The following is a 21479-nucleotide window of genomic DNA, read 5'->3' as shown; positions in this document are numbered from 1 at the left end:
ACATAATAATGAAATGCAAACTAGTTTCCACTCCTTCTGGCACCAGCTCATTCAGCCTTCTCTTTGAATGCTTATTGACAAATAAATGGACTGGTTGCTTCCTATTAGTGCTTTCTAATTTATGTACATACCTGGAGGAAAAATTGCATTTTGACCTCACATTCATAAAAGCTAAGATCATTTTTGAGCTATGAATATGATGAATACAATCTTAATTTTCTCTTGGTTCCTGCTGGGGATTTGCTGTTTCTTAATAAATTAGGCATGTGTTCTCCTCAGCTCAACTTTTGCACCTTAAGCATTTAATATGTGCAGTTCAGGATCTGTGTGAAACTTTCAGATGAAAGACCTTCTTTTCTTCAGCCATCATTCATTCTATCCCTCCTTCTCTCTCTCATGCAAGCACAGGTGCACAAACAGGATTTTTTTATCAACTGTTCCCCAATATTTCTCCTTCTCTTCGTTTGCCCATAAAATCATAGAATGGTTTTGCTTGGAAAGGACCAACCCCTCTGCCATCAGCAGGGATATTTTCCACTCTACCAGGCTGCTCAAAACTACATTCAGCCTGGTCTTGAACACTTCCAGGGATGGGGTACCCACAGCTCCTCTGGGCAACCTGTGCCAGTGCCTCTCTACCCTCACAGTAAGTAATCTCACCTAAACCTATTCTCTTTCAGTTTAAATCATTGCCACTTGTCCTGTCACTACAAGCCCTTGTAGAAGGTCCCATGGAAAATCCTTATTATGAAAGTGGCACTTGTTTTCAGAAATCTCAAGAGTTACTATTGTCCTTACAAGGAAAAATGCTATTAAAGCAAGATTTTACCCCTTGGTCTTGAAAGCCTCTCAGAAGCAGACAGTTCAGGAGATCCCTGCAGCAGATCAGAATTCCAGGGTGGGATCAACACCTTCATGTTCTGAAGAATCTGTCTGTCAGTTTGGGGACACAGAGGGATCTCATTCCAAATGAATATTAACTAACATAAAGCTTGAAAATGCTTCTCTGTTTAGCTTAGTATTTAATATTTCCCAGGAGACAAGTTCCTGCCTGATGAATGCAATTGGCTGCTAATGCTGAGACACAGTGTGGGGTCCTGACACAGATGTCCAAAGTCACCCTCTCATTTGTAAGTCTTTTCAAGAGCCAGATGGTTTAGCTTATCTGATTTGTTTGCATTGAGGTTGTGCCCATTGCTTGCTGTTCTCTTTCTCTGCTAAGTATTTATGATATAGCAAGCACATAACTTGTGGAAACTTTTAGTGCCTAACTCCTACGAGAAAAAAAAAAAAAAGATAGTACAATACTTTTCTGGGCTTGACTCCTACTTCACACTGAAAAACTCCTGAAGGTTAGGCAGGCTGCCATTCAAAGAACAGGCACTTACACCTGTGAAGGTGTCCCCATTCCTAAGAAGTCATGGCATATTCATCTCTTTTCTTACCATATGAACTCCTCTGGCTAGCCTGGTGAGAGTATGTCCCTCCCAATGTCATTGAGAGGAGCAGTGGTGATATTTTCTGTGGTTTGGCCTTATCCCTTGCTCAGTGCAAAAATTTGATCTACCACTTCTACCTGGGACTATGTCCCACCCTGCAAATGATGTTACCTATCTGCAGCTAAAGGTTAACACTGATATAAATATTAAAATTGATTGAACATTGCTTTGGTATTAATTTGGCTTACTTTGTCCCTGGAGGAAGCTTGTTAATCACCATATACTGGAGCAGTTGGGATATGAATACTAAAAAATATTGTAACCAGCTTCTTGCTCAGCAGTGGTTTTTTTTCCTTAAATTAAAAACAAATATGCTTTTTTCCTCCATAAAAGCCTGAAAGGTAATGGGGGAAAGGAGGGGGAGAAGGAATAGGACATGGGAGATGCATCCTTCCCTTTACTTCCTCTTTAAACAAATCTGTCTAAATCACATTTAAAGTGCTGTATTATTAACATCCCCACCATTAAATGTTCCATGTCACTAGAAAAAATTTATTCTTTAACATGAACCCTGAAGCAGTAGCAGTGGGTCAATTATTATGAGGATGGCAAAATACCAAGGAAATTCAGGGGTGAAAATGAGTATCTGTCTAGCATACATTACCTGAGACTCAGTTTTGCTCAAGAAGAGCAATAAGGCAGAGTCACTGAGCAACATGTGACAATGCAAGTAAAGACAAATTAGTCTTCACGGACAAGAGACTGACAGGCCTAAACAAGTAGCAAAATAAAAGGGGTTTTTTCTTTTTTATTTGTTTTACTTGGGTAAAAAGGGGTAAATGATCTCTGCAATGTCAAAAACAATAAGTTCCTTGAAATAAAGGTACATTAATCATCTCAACACCACCTCATTCCAGACCACATAGAATCACCCATTCTCAGCTGTGAAAAGGATTTTCCTAGGAAAGTAGTAGGGTTTGGAAAAGTAAAGGAAGAAGTACAATGACAAGATATAACTGGGGTTTAAAATGTGGAATTTGTTCCTATAAGCTAACCACAGACTTTTCAAAACAGCAAAGTCAAACAATTCCTAAAAGATACCCTGACTTGCCAATTTATTGACTCAACTCTATGTGTATCATAAACAAGCTGACTCTCCAGAAAGTCTTTACTGTCTTTGAAAGTCTTTATCTCTTCTGCAGAGCAGGCACCTGCAGATACAGTGTAAGAATACAAATACATAGCAAGCAAGAAGGATTGCTCTCATGTGGCTCCTGGCTGGTCAGGCTCTCCTTGCCTGCTCATGCTTCAGCCCAAGGTGACTGTGGCTGCCTACAGAGCACAGCTTCTGTGAAGCAGGAACAAGCAGCAGGGATCTTCCAGACAGGCCTCCAGGAGAACTTCTTGCCTAATGCTGGGAGGGTGCCTGGGGGGGAAAGCAGCCTGTGCAGGGATAACTGCTAAGGCTTGCACAGTGAGAAAACTGAGCCCAAGCTTTTCTACCTCAGTGCTTCCCCTCAGCATTTGAGCCTAGAACAGGTTTGGAGCTAAGTGGACAAACACTTGGCAAGCTTGGACTCACAACTTTTCTTAGGATACCTCTCTTTATACAGCAGAGACTCGAGATGGTAAAGAGACCAAAGCCTTGAGTCTCAGAAGTGTTTAAGAGGCTGAAATTCCAGAAGAGTTAGAAGTCAAAATAACCTCTTCCCAAGAGAAGTGACTTTGGGCCTCTTGAGTCCAAAGGCTGCATTTCAAATCAGTATATTCTAGATACTTACAGCAGAGGAGAAATTCAAGGAAAAGCTTATTGTCTTCTCCTAACTTAGCAACGTTTGACCAGTATGGACAGAAGCACCATGGGACAAAGATAAATGATTTCAGACACTGAGCAACTGCATGAAGAACTGCAGAAATACAACCTAACAGTACTCATCTCTAGATGTTTAAAAGCATCTCTCTATTTGTTTAAAACAAAACTGATTGCTGACAGCTGACATTCATAAATGATGTGAGGCTCTGCAGCACCTTTTTAAACAAATAGAGAAATCAAAGAGTGTCATTTAATTCAAGAGAATAAACAGCAACCACAGAAAATATTGTTTGTGCTTCCTGATTCTGTATGTTTTGTGTGTGTATGTGTATGCATGTGTAACAGCAGCTCTCTTCTGTAGACTTTTTTCTGCACACTATTTACAATTCAGTCTCCCTTGATAAATGCAAGCTTTCACCGTCAGCAATATTTCCTTAGTGAAGCTTAGTCTCTGTAGTTGCAAGCTTCTGAGAGCACAGTGCCTTGAGATACTGCATGAAAGGCACCAAACTCATGCAAATTGTTGTAGTAATTCCCTGACAGTGACATCTCTCTGACTTTCACCTCTCATTTTCTCTAATGCTCAAAGAAAACTGTCTGTGCTACCAAGGAGACTCCCTGCATAGACTGCTTAAAAAATCTAAAGTACTCAGCCAGGCACAGAGACACGATGAAAATGGTCCTACCTCTCTCTGCTCTGCTCTGAAAATTTTATGGGAAGTGACAATTTTGAAATGGCAAAATCTCTTTTCAATAAGATATCTCCATGAGACTGCAGAGGTGTTAGTGAAGGGGCTTTTCAGAGTGAAGAACAGAATCATAAGCCAATGCAAAGTTTAGTATGATTCTACTCAAGTCAGTGATGACAATTACCCCAGATAAGCAACTACCACACCCAGTATGTCTGATGAATTACAGCACCAAAATCATCAATCATAAATGAGGAGTTTATGCATCAGACCAGTTCAACCTGGGCTATTCATACATAGCAGTTAAAAAGGAATTAAACAGTATTTTTTCATAAATGAATCTATGGATGGATTCCAATGACTTTGGAGTAGCATCATTCTATATTTTTGACATGAAAGAATACAAATGAGACAGTCCGGTCAATATTTCCAATTCAACATATTGAAAATATTCCCGGGCCCTAAAGCTATACAAAAAAAAAAAAAAAAAAAAAAAAAAAAACATTTATAGGAACAGGAAGATGTCTCTATATCAAAGAAGAATCTCCAAGTCTCCATTTAAATAGAGAGAGAGAGAGTATGGCAGGACTTCAAAGTTTTTTTAAGCTTTACAGTCTCAAGGCAGAGGTGAAAATGTTGGTAAGTCACACCAGCACTGAATTGTTACACTAGTACTTTGTGGATATGAAATTTGATGGAGTAGAGACATGCTGTGTCTTATCCTGCTCTTCATTCCTCTCACACTGATGTTTCTAAATGTCATATCAAGCAGTGATAAGTAAGAGTAGTACAAAGCTCTTCTAAAATAGAATGGAAAACACAGTTAGTTTTGCAGTCTCCAATGAATGTTTTATGGTAATAGCTGCTCTTTCATGTATTCACTTATATTTACTTTTCCTGACTCCTGTGCTCTCCTTTACCTTTGTCAGGGCTCCTAAAAGTATTCCTAGGCATCAGTAGCAATGAGTAGTGAGCTCCTACTCTGTTCTTTACCAAACCTGAAGCCTTATATATCAGTGCAGCAACACATCTCAGGGTCTGTAATGCTCAATGCAACGTTTTCCTGTGGTGCTTTAAGAAACTGCAGGTTTGTATAGATATGAGCTAAACCCCCCCAAACTTGTAGCATCGAGTCTATCCCTTTGTTATGCAAGGTTTGGTTGTCTATTACTGAGAATATGCAGTAAATTATTCCTGAAGGTGAGATTAGAATTCAGGGAGCTCTTGCTCCAGGCTTTTCTATGCTCTGCACCATCAAGTATGGATTTCTTTATTGCACGGACACAGAGAAGATCATTCTCACACCTCTTTTGCCCTCCTTAGCTGCCCCAAGCATGCTTGCTTTCCTCCCTCAAGAAAATGACCTAGTTTCACTGGTTTAACCTGATGTGTTTACTTGGCAACAGATTAGGAGCACATACCCACAGCAACTCACCACATTTTACCTCAGGGTAACAAATAACTTCTTATGAGAAGTTAGCTTGAAGTCACCTATGTTTTTGCTCTCTGTTTTATGCCACTACTCTTCCTGTCTAAAATTGTGCAATCCAGTAAAACAACAACAAAAAAATCATTTATAATTGTGAGTGATGCAGGATTGAGAGCGGGGATAAGGAAGGGAGAGAGACATTTAAATGCTAAAATGGGAATAGAGGTAAAAAAAAGAGGCCCCACGTTAAGGGAACCCCCAGAAATTTTGGAAGATGCAATTTTTCATGCCCTAAGCTCTGTGGCTTAGGACATGACCCACAGAGCCGCTCAGAGCACACAATAGCACTCAGAAGCAAGTGTTCATCTGCTCAAAATGAATGTGTGCTCCAGGCTTGCTATGATTTTGCTAAGCACACACACAAACAAAAAACAACTTGCTTTTACAACAAAATAATCAGTCACATGTGCAAAAACTGTTCCTAAATATATCTTGTGAAGGGCTCTTTAAAAACTCTGCACAGGGATCATTTTTGACTGAAACGCAGAGGATGAAGACCATGGGTGCATTCTTTCTCCCTTGGTGAACATGGATAAAAAGCATCTCTTTCACAACTGTACAGCCTCTAACAGTTCAGGGATGGTTAGCCACAAATGCTGTAAAAATAATCTGGTCTTGAAATAGCAACCTTTCTTTTTTTTTTTTATTTTTTTTTCCCATGCCCTCCTTTACTGGTATATACCAGGCTTGCTTCTCAGCTGATGCATATCACCATACCTGTACTAATATCAGACTAATACCCATCTGAGGATATGACACCTCTCTGCTGTCCCAGATCTGTGGTCTCTGCAGAAAGTAATATTATTTCATACAGACATGGAGGTAGGCGTCCTGCCCCCACGAGCTCATATTTAACTCTCTTTTCATCTTGTTTATTTTGCTTTCATGGTATCAAAGCAAGCTGCACACCCAGCAACAAGCTTGCAGCAAATAGGTGCATCTTATTTTCAGCAGACTGCCCTTCACGGGGCATACACTACACTCCCAAGGGTTTTATGAAGAGAGTCAGGTCAAAGACTCTGTAATTTGGATTTTTATTTGTGTGTTAGAAGAATTATGCTTGTCTTTTCCAGTACAGTTGGAGCACACACAGGGATTCAAAAGCAGAATGGGAAGATGAAGTGTGCGGTGACAAGAAATCACCACTCAGTACTTTGTTTCTCCGCTACCCCAGAGATTAAAAGCTCTGCATGCCCTTTCCCTACACCCTAAAGACCCAGACAGAGGTGACTGGGCAATGTCCTGCCCTCTACAATAACTGAGCTTGAGTATTCTCCTGCTTGCAGACTCTAAAATGGGCCAGATACCTGTTCTCACTTTGAGAGAAAGAGACACCATGAAGCCTTGACACTGAGCTATTAGTCAAGAAAAGACCTAAAAAGTCTATCAGCAAGCAGATGAGGGTGGTTCTGGAGGTAACAAGAAAAACATGACAACTCACTCAGACACTGTTTTCTGAGGACACTTGCCTGGAAGTGCCATCTCCACAGTGTATTCAGGCTGTGTGGTGGAGATTGGCAGTGAGATCTTCCAAGACAACTCTGAAACAAACTTGGCTGAACACAACAGAGCAGTATAACATGGTCCTGCCTGTCCTCTGGGAATCTGACTCCCAGCACTGGGACTAGACACTTGCAGTACCTAGCTTTGTATTTCTGCACCACACTGTAGCAGTCTGCACCATGCCTGCCCAGGAATCTCTAACACAGCAGTGCCTCAGCTTTCTCCACCCCCTTTATGCTTTCCCAATGTACCCACTGTGCAAGACACACAAATGAAGATCACAGCAAAGGCAGGGGTGTCCTCAAGTACAACACCCAGAGCCACCAGAATACTGCTGTATGGCCAGATGGACCAACCGTGCTCCATTACTGGCTATTACAAGGTCACCATGCTTTGTGGTTTTGACTGGTGTGCCAAAAAGCTGGAACTGTGCCTGTCATTTATAGCACCTTTTCTCAGATGGCTCTCACATGTCTTTATAAACTTGGGTAAATGAGTATATAAATCACTCGTCCACCACCAAAGTACAATTGTCTCTGGGATGATACATAGCAGCTGCTGTAAAATCAGAGTGCAGCTCCACACCACAGATTAGGGCAATAAAACATGCTGCATCAGGCAACTGAAAAGGATGGAGGACAGAAAGGGGACATGTTGGAGGGCATTCTGTAGTTATAATTACCTGAGTATAAATTTGGCTGAAGATGATACTGTGTTTAATACTTGCACATCTGCAGATCAAAACAGTATTCCACCACATGTCAAAACAATCTGACTGTACCATTCCCCAGGTTTTGGCCTTCTAAATCCCTTCCATTCTGAAAATTGCAGAGCACCTTGATAAGAGCAAAGCTGATGTGCTGAGTGCAAGCAATAACCTAATCAAATTTCTTAGCAACTGACTTGATAACTAACTGTGAGCCTGTAGCTTGTGTGTCCCCTCCCTTCCTCTCTCTTGCATGACAACTGAACACAGCATCTATATATACCCAGTTCTAAAATAGCTTCTGCTCCCGTAACTTGCAAACCGTTCACATAGATCTCATTTTCTAGGCTAAAATAGTTAATTGCAGTCACTAAGGGGACTGAACCGCTGCCCTCTTTTCCTTATTCTGGGATGGGCTCCTTGAGCAGTGTATTGCCCCCTCCCACCCCCTGCCAAATCATGAACTGTTTATAAAACGAAATATTTTGAGGGATGGGACTGCACAGATCAGATTACAAATTTCCTGTTATCAGGGACTGCAGATAAATCATTATCTTTCTCTCCCTCTCTTCTCTTTGGCCATGCAGCCATACATGTACCATCTAAAGCTAAACCTGACAACTCATAAAGTACAGGGAAGTTATTTGAAAGGTACTTCCAATCAATATATGACATAGGACAGCATGGTTTGGGTTGAGGACACCAGTTTGAGTTGTGGCACCCACACAGACTTTGTACAGAGCAGAAATTAATTTAAGTGCCAACTCTCTGCAATGACTTGTCTGCCACAAATGTCCCTAGTTTCATTACCTCTCCTAGACAATGCAAAAGCTGAAATTATTAGCAAAATATTCATAGAAAACCAAGAGAGTCAAAAATTAAGCATTTTGATTTGATTATTATTGACACATTACTAATAGTGAGTGGCAGATCAGTCAGACCACACACAAGCCAGGGTCCACTTAGTTCTCCAGCTTGAATCAGAATCACATCCACGTGTGAATCTCTTGTACTGGCACACATTGCAATCTCCAAGTGCCCAGCAAGGGTCCTTTAACTGGAACTGGACCAGACCAACTGCTAAGGGAAATTTGGTACACACAGAGCTAGACTTTAACTACCCCAGAATAAACTCCTGAGGTGCACAGAGTGTGTACCCAACAGCTCCACTACCAGCTGTGCTGGATGATGAATCTGTGCCTACAGGAGGACACATCTTTTTCATGTAAACATGGACATATGCATGGACTCCCTGTGTGGAATATCCTTAAGGAACCAGTCAGATGATGGCTGATTGCACTCAGATTTCTGCACACTTTCACAGGAATGTTTACTATTTTACATCCCCATCTACAGAGAGATATGAATGACATTACACACCTATACTGTAGGATAGCTCTCCCAGCAATTTCCCTTTGGTTTCCTAGGCTGTCAGCTTTCAGGAACTGATGAGAAGATGAATCAATTTTTCCTTTCCTAGTAGGAGGTTCTGTGTGCAACTCCACTCCAGCATTACCCAGTAAACTGCCCATACTCCGGGCTAAGTTGCACCTTCGCATCTTGGCAGCCTTAAGGAAGTCAGCTGAACTCATCAGATATCAGGGTACAATTAGGCCTGCCATATATGAATGGAACAAATAAATAACTCCAGCTCCTGGAAACAAAAATGCCACTGGCAAATACAGATAGTGAAGGAGAAGAAATTTGAACACAGTATAAGAGAATTAGATACCATGGGTTTTTTTGAAAGCTTGCACACATATTCTTCTCCTAGATGATAAAAAGAAAAAAAAAAGAACATTTAAAACAAAGTTTTGAAGTTTATGATTTGTAAGAACACTGTTTATGCTCCTACAAAGATCAGTAAATAAAATTGACCACAAGATTTATACAAGAGAAACGTGTAGTTTTACAGCCCGACAATAATTGATTTAAATAATTTAAAATAATTTTTAAAGGTTAAGCATTCCCTATGACACAAAGTCTCTAGGCCATCTCTTGTGTGGATACATTTACATTGCCTTGCTCCCTGTAAAAAGCCCCAGACCAGGACATCATACTCACATGTTTTGCAGAGAACTCATCGACCTCCCGAAGCACCTTCTCCTGGCACTCCGGGTTGGTGGCCAGCAAGTAGGTGGCAAAGGACAGCGCGCTCGTGGTGGTCTCATATCCAGCAATCAGGAACAGGAACGCCTGGCCCGCTATCTCATCCTCTGTGAGTGCCCTCTGAGCCTTTCCAGCTGGGGCCGTGCCAGCCAGAGGCTCCGGGTGGTGTCGGGGAGCAGCAGACGGGCCGAGCCCGCGCGAGCAGCCGGCGGCCAGGGAGTCGGCCGAGCCGCAGGCGTCAAGCATCCACTGCAGGAAATCTCTGCGCCTCTGCAAACACAGCGGGACGGGAGCGTGAGCGATGGGCCGCAGAGCAGTGCCTTCCACGGGGATGGAGGCAAAGAGCTGCCTTCTATTCATAGTGAACGCCTGGCTCCGACGGGATAGCCACCAGCCCTTCACTGAACGAGCAGGTTTCTATAAATCAGCTGGAAATGCCGTAACTAACAACCTGTCATTGCTTTCTTCCCAGTGAGATGAGACTGATCTGCCCCCAGTTCACAACAGGTATGCTGCCCATCCTTCACAGAGGATTGCTAAGGGCCAGCTCTGCACAGAGCTTCTTTTATTCTTAGGCTGAGTTCTTGTCACTTGCTGGGAATCAGGGGATTGACATAGATGCTGTACATTCAGCCCCATGTGCACCTGCCAGATGGAGGCAGCACAAATCATGCCTGATCCATCTGCTTGGATGCACCATCCTCATTTGTTCAGATGGTCCAAACCATGGAACTCACCATCTAACTTCAGGGTTGTATCTACAATACTTTCTGTACCACCTTAGTGCAACAGGGCTGAAATTTAATCTCAGTAATCTAATCTCATCTTTTTATGAGAAAGTACAGTTATGAACACTTGCACCAAGATAGCCTGTTTTTTAAAATAACTTTAAAAAAATATATTTGAAGAATCATACTAAAACAGTAAACATTCCCCTATGAAGAAATCTGTTTGGCTGGCTTGTCTGCAAAATGCCCAGTGAATGATTTTAGTGTTATGAGACCTGCTTTCTTTCACATAAGTTTCTGACACAAGAGCTTCAATAAACACACCTATGGCCAAGAGTGAGCTGACTCCAAACCAGGGTGGACAGCAAGCTTGATTAGGCTTTGAAATATAACCCAAAAGGTTTGAATTGACTTTTGCGAGTCGGCATAATAGAATTGTGCTGGACCTGAGCCATAAGGCTGTGTGATTGATTTTCAATTCCTCAAATACCAACAGAATACATGATAGCTCAAGGACTTGGAAGTGACTGCAGCACCAGAACATGACAACTTGTACAGTGGGATGGACAAAGAAGAGACCAAACTTTTCTTCAAGGAAAGGAATATGCAGTAAACTGCATTTATCTGTTAAAAGTAAATTATTTAAATAATTTCTTGGATCTAGTGATTGAGAGATAAAGTAGAAAAAAGACAGGCTGGAGAAAAGGACAGGCAAATGAGATAAGAGTAAGGAAGAACTAATTAATTATAAATGTCAAATGACTTAATCAGATTATTTATTTTTTACGCGACATGGGAAATGAGAGCAGCGAGACAAGAAAACAGTGTCCTGTGCTTAGCTCTGCTGCCAACAAACTGTTCTGATCAATCTACAGGCAGAGAGGAATGGTTATTTTGGGGTTTGAATAACACAAGGGATTGGCACAGTTCCTCTTTAACAGCTCCTTCTCTCCACCCCAGAGAACCTTTCCATTATGTACCTTGTACCCATGAGCAACTTGCAGACTGGTACACCCAAAAATCAATGCTCCAGAGAGCAGCCAGTGCCAGTCACTGTCTGCTGAAGGATTCTACACATTCACCAGTCAGACTGAATCACCTCGAAGGCATGGGAGACGTGCTTTCCCACCAGTAGGTGAAGGCACACAAAAAAATGTGACATTGTGCTCTGTAAATGAGCTGCAGCTCTGAAAACACCTCCTTGTGCCTAGACTTGGGCACAATTCCCACCAGCATGATAGGATACCTCTGCTCCATTATGTTCCCGTAGATTGGAGGAAGCAAGACTTCATTCAGACTTCAGCTATGAATAGCTAAAAATCTCGTTTAATTTTTCCAGGATGGAAGAGTTTATTCATGTCCTGGGAATTCATGTATTGCACAACTCAGAGTCCAACTCTTTGGCATAGCCTGTGCTTCAGCGATTTCCCTGGTAAATATATTTGTATTTGTCCATTTTTTAAATTAAAAAAGCCATCTAACCAACCAACCAAAACAAAACAACCAAAAAACCCAACAAAAAAACCACACCAAAAAGACAAACAAACAAACAAAAACCAACCAAAACAAACAAAACAAATCCCCAAACCCAAAAAGAAACAAATAAAACAAAAAGCAACCCAAAAAAACCACCCAAAAACCCCCATGAGAGTCCAGTGTGTTCATTAGTGTGTGGACAAACCAATTCAATGTCATAATGAACCACATCTGTAGAAACAGTCTCTTTATCTGCAAGACTAGCCACCATCACCTAAACTACCTTCATAGCATAAAATTGCATAATTACATTCCTATTAAGTGGAATTGTAGCCCTGTAGCCTCCTGCAGCTCGAAAGGTGTAACATTTGCTATAGCTCTGCATCCATCCTTCTCTAGCTGTGAATTTTCTTATAAACAAACCCATTGCCCTCTAAGGGTTTGCTGTTCCCAGTCATGGGCTGTTAGATGAGCCTGGTCTTATATTTAGACAATACACTCTCTGGAGACCCTGTAAGATGTTTCTCCAGCCTTAAACAAAATCAGGTCCTGGCCTTATACAAAGCATTGGGTTATTGCTGTGATAGCAAAGTAATAATCATAATGACTACTGAATAAAATTTCATTCATAAGAATTTCTGCTGAAAGCAAACTTAATGAATACTAGCACAAGTGAATATTCCCAGGAATGTACTCTGAAATGCCTCTGTGGCCATTTTGAGAAGCTCTTTTTATTACTCACGTAATATATTTGGTTAGGAATTTAAAAGCTTGTCTTGCTGCAAAACCTGTTTTTAAGGTCATCCCAACCAGAAAAAACTGGATACCTGATCTGTGCCATGCAATTTGCTCACAGGTGAGCAGGGATTGCTAAGAGAAATGGCTTCATAAACAGACCTTGCAAAAACAACATTCATTTGTAAAAATCACTTGAATAATAGTAGGGGGAAAAAAACATAACATTACAGAAAACCAAGATTTCTTCCAAGATAATTCTACACAGTGGAAGGAGCGATATTTCAACCAAGCTTCTCTTCCTTATGCTTCATTCTACTTCACTTTAGGCATCAGTGTAGAGTGCCACATAAAAAAATCATCATCAACCCAAGCAAGAGAAAAGATTTCCAGGGTTATAACAAGTCATAATGAAACATATTTTTTTCCGCACCATCAGGATGGAAAAATCGCTCTGATTCCAAAACCTAACAATGGCAATAGAGGCAAATACTAGCATAAACCCAAATATAATTGGATTGTTAAGTGCTAGAAAAAAGGAAAAGGCATCTCATGAAAATTCACAGGGGGGATTTCTCCACTTCAGTTGACAGCAGAAGAGAAAAAAATAAAATTAAAAAGGCTATTTTTTATTTTTTTTTTTAGTTTGACAACAGACCAGGTACTTACAGTGCCACTGCACAAAAACATTCTTTGGTCATCACATCCAGCTGCTGGCTTCCTTTTTCCATCAGGGACATTTGTTTGATTTTCCTTACAAAAAGCAGAAGCCCATAATAGCCTCCATCCTGTCCTCTGACGCTTGCATAGTTATGTTACAATGGCCACAGGAACAAATTCCTGCCACAAAAGAATGGCGTGCTAATGCAGCAGACTCTTGATTTGCCCCTGCACAACACAGACCCTGCCATTAAGCCAATGATAATTGAATGGAAAGCTACCATTTGAACAAAAATATATAATTTAAATGCAGCGTGGGACAGGGTGAATGTCTAACTTGGTGGTGACACAGACATCCCCTTTGAAATATATAATAAGACAAGCCCCGCTTACAGCTTGCCCAAGATAGACACCTTGCAATATATTTCCTGACACCAGTGTTCTGGGCTGTATCATTCCCCTCATTAGTCTCCTTAAGCATCACCTGGCCATGCAGAGAGATCACTCTGCACAGAGCAGAGCGTAAGAGCGGCGCTGCAAGAAGGGGAAGGGAAAGGCTGGGCTGGGCTGCCAGAACCCGCCTGCCCTCCTCAAACCACCTCTGGGCTCTGCAGCTGGCACAGGAAGAGAGATGGACTGCTCACAGGCCAGATGCAGAGTGACTTTTCTCACAGGAGGCAAGGGGTCTGGAGGGCAGGGGGTGTCTCCAGCTCTCTCCACCCTTAAAACAAGGAGTTGTGGTTTCATATCTAAGACTGACATGCCAGCTGACCTTCTGGCAAATTCACCATGCTTTGGGGATCCAGGGGACCCTTGGATATGCTTTTGGTAGAGAGATTAAGCTGTTCAACTTTTCTGCTAGCTGAAGCAAAAAATGACTTCAGGAAAACTACCAAATATATGTCAAGTTTGAATTTTAGTTCTTAATGTTTTGATTTCAATCATGTTTTCTGCAAATAATACTCAAATTTTGTACCACTCTGATACTTCAGATCTGCATTTTGAGTTCTATAAGAGCCCAGAAACACAAAATTCTGCTCTATGATGAAGCAAAGAATCAAAATAAATTATGTAATTGGTCAGTAGTGTGTTAAGCACTTGCTGTGGTATAAAAGTCATGCAAATGTGCTGCTGCTAACATAATACCAACCACAATAAACTGTACAGGCTCTCCTGGTCTTTCTCAAATGCTCTGATTCAAACTCAAAAAAGATTTCAGAAGTCTTATCTACCAGGTAGAAAGCTCACATCCAGTATTATTTCAGCAAACTTGTACAAATGCTGCTATGTCAATGCATATCCTGGAAGCTTTCTATCAGCTTGATTGGGCAAGCCTCTCTTTAGGTAAGACAAACCTGTGTCACGCTGAAGTTATCAGTAAAGCACTACAGTAGCTACCCAGATCCTTTAGAAAAAGAAGCACAAAATGCAGTCCCACTAAAACTATCATTTTGCCAAACTTCTCTGAAAGGATCTAATTCAACCTCTAACACTTGCAGATTTCATTTGGTTTCCCAATGAAATCACAAAAAAAAAAAGCGCCAGCTTCTCTGCCAATAAATTAAATTCCAAAATATTCCAGAGAGAGTGTCCTGTTGCCTTGTGCTTGAAGACAGAAGCTGAAATCAAAGGAGAAGCCCTCAAATTTGTGTTGAGGACGTGGTACTCCCACAGGTGATGCTCAGCTCTGGAGGGACCTGGACTCTGTTGGACTGCAGGGTATGGCCATTGCTCAAGTGCAGCTGGGAGACTTTTCAGCCTGGCAGATAAAACTCGTTTGTTTGCATTTGTTAATACCAGCAGAAGAAAACACTGCAATGTTTTTATTGTGAATGGGCCTAGTGGCTGAGACCAGGCAGGTCTTACAAAGCAATATAATTTGCATTTTAAAAATTACTAAATTTAAAGAAAAAAAGAAAAATTCACTGAGTGCTAATTTGGAAAGTTGTGTTGCCTTTTTCCAGCTTGATCTGACCTTAATACTTATAAAAAAAACCCCAAACAGAGTAGATTTTGTATAATTTTGGACTTGCTATTTTCTTATATTATCATCATTCATCTTGATTGCAAGTTTTTCACAATAGTTCACATCTATAAGAGAAGCCTGTGAGCATTCAATAACACTGCATTTGATGTCAGAAGCCACAGCAATGCTTTTGCCTGCTACTTTAAGGAGATGTGTCCTTACAAAAACATTGCAAAAAGGCAAAATGAAAGCTGCCCCCAGGAGGGGCAGGCTTGTCAGCCAAGAGGTGAAGGCACCTGATGACAGAAAGTATTAAACATGGCAACAAAATATATCTTTTCCATGTGAGCAATATTCTTCTAAAAAAATAAAAATAAAAGTAAAGCCAAGAATAAGCCTGAATTAGAATATGATATGGATTTTATTGGCTAGGTTTGCTACTAAATCTGCAAAGTGGCCAATATGATTTAGTGGTTAAAGCACTGCCCTTCCACAGAAGCTGAGATGCTTTAAGCTGCACTCCCTTTTTTTGCCTGTAAAGCACAGTTATAGCTGGTGCAGCTTCTCCATCTGTAAAATCAGTACAGCAGACATCAAATCTTATAAAACACCGTGAAGAGAAGCTAATGATGATCTCAGAAAACCGTTTAAGACCTAGGATAAAAACAGATTTACACAGACTCAAAGAGTTTAAGGCAAAAGCATCATCATAGAGGGGAAGGAGCCCTGGAAGGAATTCAGCAAGCTATCTGCTTCATCCCCCTGCCACAAGGCAACATCAGCCAAACCAGCACTGACAGCTGTTTGTCTAACCTGTTCTTAAAACCCCAGCACACCCTGACTCTCCACAGCATCCCCAGGCAGTCCAGCCCAGCACTGGACCTTTTCTGTCACTGCAGAGGCTTCCCCTCCTCCAATGAGTCACCACAAATATTGCAAATCATTAGATTTCACCACCTACATCCATAATGCCTGTGACTTCACAGCCTGTACACGTTTATTATGTTATATATTTATAAAAGACCTTTAATAAAGCATGCTGATAACATAAAAGTCAAACTGCTGAAAAATACAAAATTATTTTCACACAGCAGTGCCTCCATTCACAAGGGAGAAGAGTGCACAGGTACTGGTGGTTTCTTCCTCGAAAATTTGGCACCTTTCTGATCTTCAAAATGCAAAGTTAAAGTAAGACCATTAGTAACATACAGAGGGATTAAGCCTAATTCAACCTGAAAATGCAACTGGAGGGAATTCTTAAAACCAAGATTTTGTCAGTGACCCATCTCCCCTCAGTTCATACTGCTGCAAGTGGCACTAGAGGGCTCACATCTTGAAAGACAGCAGCCTCCTTCTTCATGTAGTCCCACAAAGAGCAGGGATGAAAATCAATTTGAATTTCAGATCTAACTCTTAGTGAATGAAGAGAACGAACAGATCTGTTTGCAGTTGATACAATCTTAATACAGGTGTTTACAACTCTTTTAGGAGCAGACTGGTTTTAGGATCCTAGCCAAAAGCCAGACTTGGCTGAAATTACATGTAGGATATAGAGACACCACAGTTACAGGTGGGAAAAAATGAGGTACACCCCTCTTTGGTTGTTTCATTAGCAGAGTGGGCCCACAGAAAAACCCACAGCTTGCCTTGAGAGCTGGAAACCCTCCCCCGAAGGGATTGTCTGCAGCCAGGTCTATTTACACCTCTAATGAACTGGCCATTGTCTCTGACAATGAGCTCCCCCCTAGTACCAGGCTCAGGTATCTATGACAAGCACTATGTTTTTCACCATGAAATTCAGTTTAATGGCAAAGAAGTGTCATGGAGCTTGTGGCATTTGCTTGGCAGCTCTGCCACACTGGGCTGGCAGATCAGCCCAGGTCACAGCACAACAGCATAACCAGCACAGATCCCTCCATTGCACACACACTTGGGGAAGAATCAGAAAGCAGCCCGAAATTCAGTGGCTGGAGAGTCCCATCCAGCTTCCCCAGTCTCTGCATCATGGTGAGCAAGAGACATTGGCAGCAAATATCAGTGGACAGCAACCTCCTCAGTCTGTATTTGCAAAACATTTAGGATAACACCACTCTGATAATGACTCCTGGCATCATCACAGTGCAAACAATAAATATTGGATTTGTGTGTGTGGTGCTGAGCTTCTCTTGCCCCACACGTATTTTGCTGTCTGAAGGGAGAGGAGTGACATTATCAGAATACACACTGGAAAGACAAGAAAAGAAATAACTGAGTGATGGGGGAAAAAACAGCTCGGGCCAGGCCAGCCCTGCATGCCAGCATGTGGAGCAGGCACCCATCCCCAAAGAGCACCAAACTGTCCACCCTGCTTCACATTGCATGCATGCATCCTGTCCCAAAGCTCATCTGGCCTCCCACTAAACCATCAGACACTCCTCTCCTCTGTTATTTGCACAGGGAAGGGAGGATGCAGGAAGGGAGTGTTTTAGGCTAAGTATCTGACACCCAGAAGCTTGACCCTCTGCTGACTTAAATTGCTGACTAAAAACTGCTGTTGCATGCAGTCCTCTGTTCCTTTCTATTTGCCACAGATTACAATTTTATTTGCTTAAATTTAATCCCTGATTAATAATAATTTGTTTTAGCAGTTGTCTGACATTCAAGAAAATGCACAGGAATCTCATTATTTCTTTCTTACTATTTGTTCTTCCTGCCCCATATGCTCCTTTTAACATTCTTGCAAAGCCCCACCACTCACTTTGAGAAGCCATCAGGACATTTCAGGGCATTTGGGGAATTTACTGCTCACATCCTGCCCTCCCTCATCTCTCCCCAGGGTTTGTACAAGATCCTTTCTTTCTGCATCATACAACATATAGACTGCATATATTTTGAGGGAAGGAACAGCTTATTATTTGGTTTTGCGATGTCCTTAAGTAGTTTCAGGAAACTAAAAAAAATTTTTCTTTTAACTAAACTAATAATGGTTTTGAGACTGGCATAAATGGCATGTGCTGCTAAAAAACAACAACAACAACAACAAAAACCAAAAAACAAAACCGTACAGTTAATGTTATTTATATTCTGTATTAGCACTATGGGGGAAAAATTGTCTTTATCACTTCTTCAAGCAACTGCTCTCCACTGCTGGCACGCAATCCTACTGCTGGCTTATCCATTCATGATCACACCTGCACCCTACATTAGGATTTATCCTGGATTTTCAGCTATATTAAACTGGCTTTTACCTAAAGTACATAAATCACATCTATATCTGCCTCTCATGACTTGTGTGCATGAAGGGATACAGGCTTCTAACACAGTGGGTGAAAGCACTGGGAAGGAAAGGATTATTTTCAGCTAACCATTGACCAATGACAAACTGTGTTATCCTTCACAGTTTCATGGATGCTCGGTTCAGTTATGGGTTTTATCCAATAGATGGCTCCTCAGTAGCAGAAAGGATTCTCCCCCTGCTCTCCTTTCCTTCACAGACTTTCAATATGACTTTCTAATATTTACACAGCTATTATCTTGCAAATATAGGCATTTTGTGCACACTGATAAACACACAGAAGAAGCACATGTGCATGAATTAAAGAACAAAAGAAAAATTAGATGACATTTTATATTACTGCCTGCCACTTTGTCCTCTGCCAGTACAAGGAGGCATGAAAAATGACAGCCTGGAATGCTTCCTAAAGTCAAACTTAAAACCAAAAAAGAATAAAAAATACAACTATAGAAACATTAACAGCACACCAAATACAAGCTCTCTTTCTCCCCCAAAACATGAGGACATTTTCCACATCTTATATATCCCCGACTGAGCAATAATTGAGGAACTTATAGGCATCATTACTACTCTGTCAACAAAAGATTTTTCACAAGAAAAAAATAAAATCCTGTGTGTAATTATCAATATAATGACCCAGAAGGGTTCTGTGTAATTGGCAGGGTGCATGTTGACATCATCATGAGTAATGTTAACATTTCTGAGATGGTGAAAGTGAATACATTTTTGTTGTTATACAGAAAAACAATTAGAATAATAACCCCCAAGATATTCAGAAAAATCATATTTATCCCATATAGGCACTTGTGACTTCTCTGAATCAGAAGAGCAGTTCCCAGTCATTTTTGTCCTGAGATCTATCATGCATCTCAGTCTGATCTTGTCAAGATCCTGTCAAAACCTGGCAGTAACCCCACTTTGGGAATGTGACCCTCTGGTCCAGCCACATGATCAACAGAAAAGAGAACACCCACAATAAATAATATATTGCAAAGAAGCCAGACTATGTCAGTTTAAATTCCCATGATTTAACACTTCAATGGGACACAAGTATAAGCCCTCTATACCTGCTGTTAGCATCTAATATAATATCATTCCTAATAATAACCTTTATCCTTGAAATATTAAGCAGCTTTGAAAAGTGGAGGAAAGGTACCATTTTACTACAAATATACATATAAATATGTAGCATCATAACATTAGCACAATTACAGTAGCAATAACTGTAAAGAAAAAAAAAAATTGTTTCATCCCAGTTCAAAGCTGTGCACAATCACCACTCTCATTACAGCATTCCAAAAGGACTTGTCTAATTCCATGCCTCAGATTAGCTTTTTGCTGGCTAAAGCCTGGAAAATTCAAACCAACTGGCACCTTGCTGACTTCAAAATAAGCTCAGCAGCAGCATGCTTGACCATGGGGCTGTGACACCATTGCTCTCCTTCAGCCCTGAGCAGACACCCCAAGCAGTCCTCCATCCTTGGTGTGTATTACACAGAGAAAAAGCACGTGTAAAAGTGGCCTTGTGATGTGGTGATTGCTCTTTGCATGCTCAAAGACACTGCCCTTACACTGCATGGAGCAGATTTAAACTTTGGCCAGTCAAACACCAAAGCTCCATCTTTCCATTTGTCTCTCTGTCCCAGGATACTGCAGCCAGCAGAACTTACCCAGCCCCAAAGGCAAACCTGCAGACTTTCACCCACCCTCTCTCCCTTTAAGGGGCAAATATACAGGCACAACAAAAAATCAGAGTTCACAACTGAAATACTGACAATCATTTTCACCGTGGAGCAGTTTAAAAGAGGCAGCAGTGATATTCATTAAGCTGTTAATAATGGATTGTGGCACAAAGCAATTTATCAAGTTTCCACTGTAATTAAAATCACTGAATATTCGGGCACTTGCAATGCACCTAGCTCTCCCTGCTTCTGAAGCTTTACATTTTAATGTGAATTATAGCTCCCTCTCCCCAGAGAGCTACTAAAAAGCCCATTTTAATTGGTATGTTTTTAATTGAGATTACATTATTAAAAAGTGTAAATTTCTGTTGAAGAAAGAAAGGAGGTGCTCAGTTCCCCTTTAGTCTCTGTCTCCCTTAGATATAGCTCGCTTTTCCCAGCGGGAGGGAAAAATGAAGGGTAGACACTGAAGGAAGAAGAGAAAGCCCTGAACACTCACAGGCTGTGAGAAGCCAAGGCAAGGCAGCATTGACTGGCACAGATGCAGGATTTTCTAGGTGGATATTTGGGAAGGAGAGGAATCACCACCACGGTTCAGGCTGCTCTTAACAAAAGGCAGACAGAAAACACCAGGCAGGGCCAGCTGACATCAAGGGCACATTTCAGCAAGCCTCTCCTCGAGGTTACCAGTGACAGACAATCTGTAGCTTTCCATAATAAGGAACTCTAAAAAAATTCTCCTCAAAATCCAGATATGGTCATGAGCAGATGGGGTCTAGAGAAAGCCTCTGCTCTGCTGGCTCCAGAATAGGGGGGGGGGGGGGGAGGTGGGGCAAGTAGGGAGAGGTAGCCCCTGGGGCAGCCTGGACACCCATGGCAATTGGGAGAGAATTGCCCCAGCAAACAAGGCTGGTTTCCCTTGTGCAGGGAGATGGCCAGACTGACTCATCACCACGTGAAAAAGAAAAGCGACTTCATGCACTTGGCATCCAAATGCTGGCCACTTAAACAGTTCCCCTGCTGGCAAGATGGACTGTCAGTGCCTCTTATAAGTAGGAGTATGGATCTGCTAAGGTAAGTAGACACTAGAGAAAAGAGAGAAATATCAAAGGACTGCAAAGTAGATGGCAACAGCTGAGACAGATCAAGGGAAAAACCTCCAGAGATCAAAATACACCAAAAGATGGACAAGATGGTTGAACAAGAACGA

General features: G+C 41.4%; 1 protein-coding gene across 1 annotated transcript in view; it reads right to left on the bottom strand.

Annotated features, from left to right (window-relative positions):
• The window catches only part of TBXAS1 (thromboxane A synthase 1), a gene marked incomplete at its 5' end in the record, with an annotated part of 235184 nt that overhangs the window by 55405 nt on the left and 158300 nt on the right, over positions 1-21479 (bottom strand). The window contains 1 exon segment of the mRNA XM_079304104.1: positions 9704-10018. Coding sequence (XP_079160230.1) covers positions 9704-10018 — 315 coding nt within the window.

This window comes from Erithacus rubecula, assembly GCF_903797595.1.
Source record: "Erithacus rubecula genome assembly, chromosome: 4".
NCBI classification, from domain to species: Eukaryota; Metazoa; Chordata; class Aves; order Passeriformes; family Muscicapidae; genus Erithacus; species Erithacus rubecula.
This window is presented reverse-complemented; position numbering and strand designations above follow the sequence as displayed.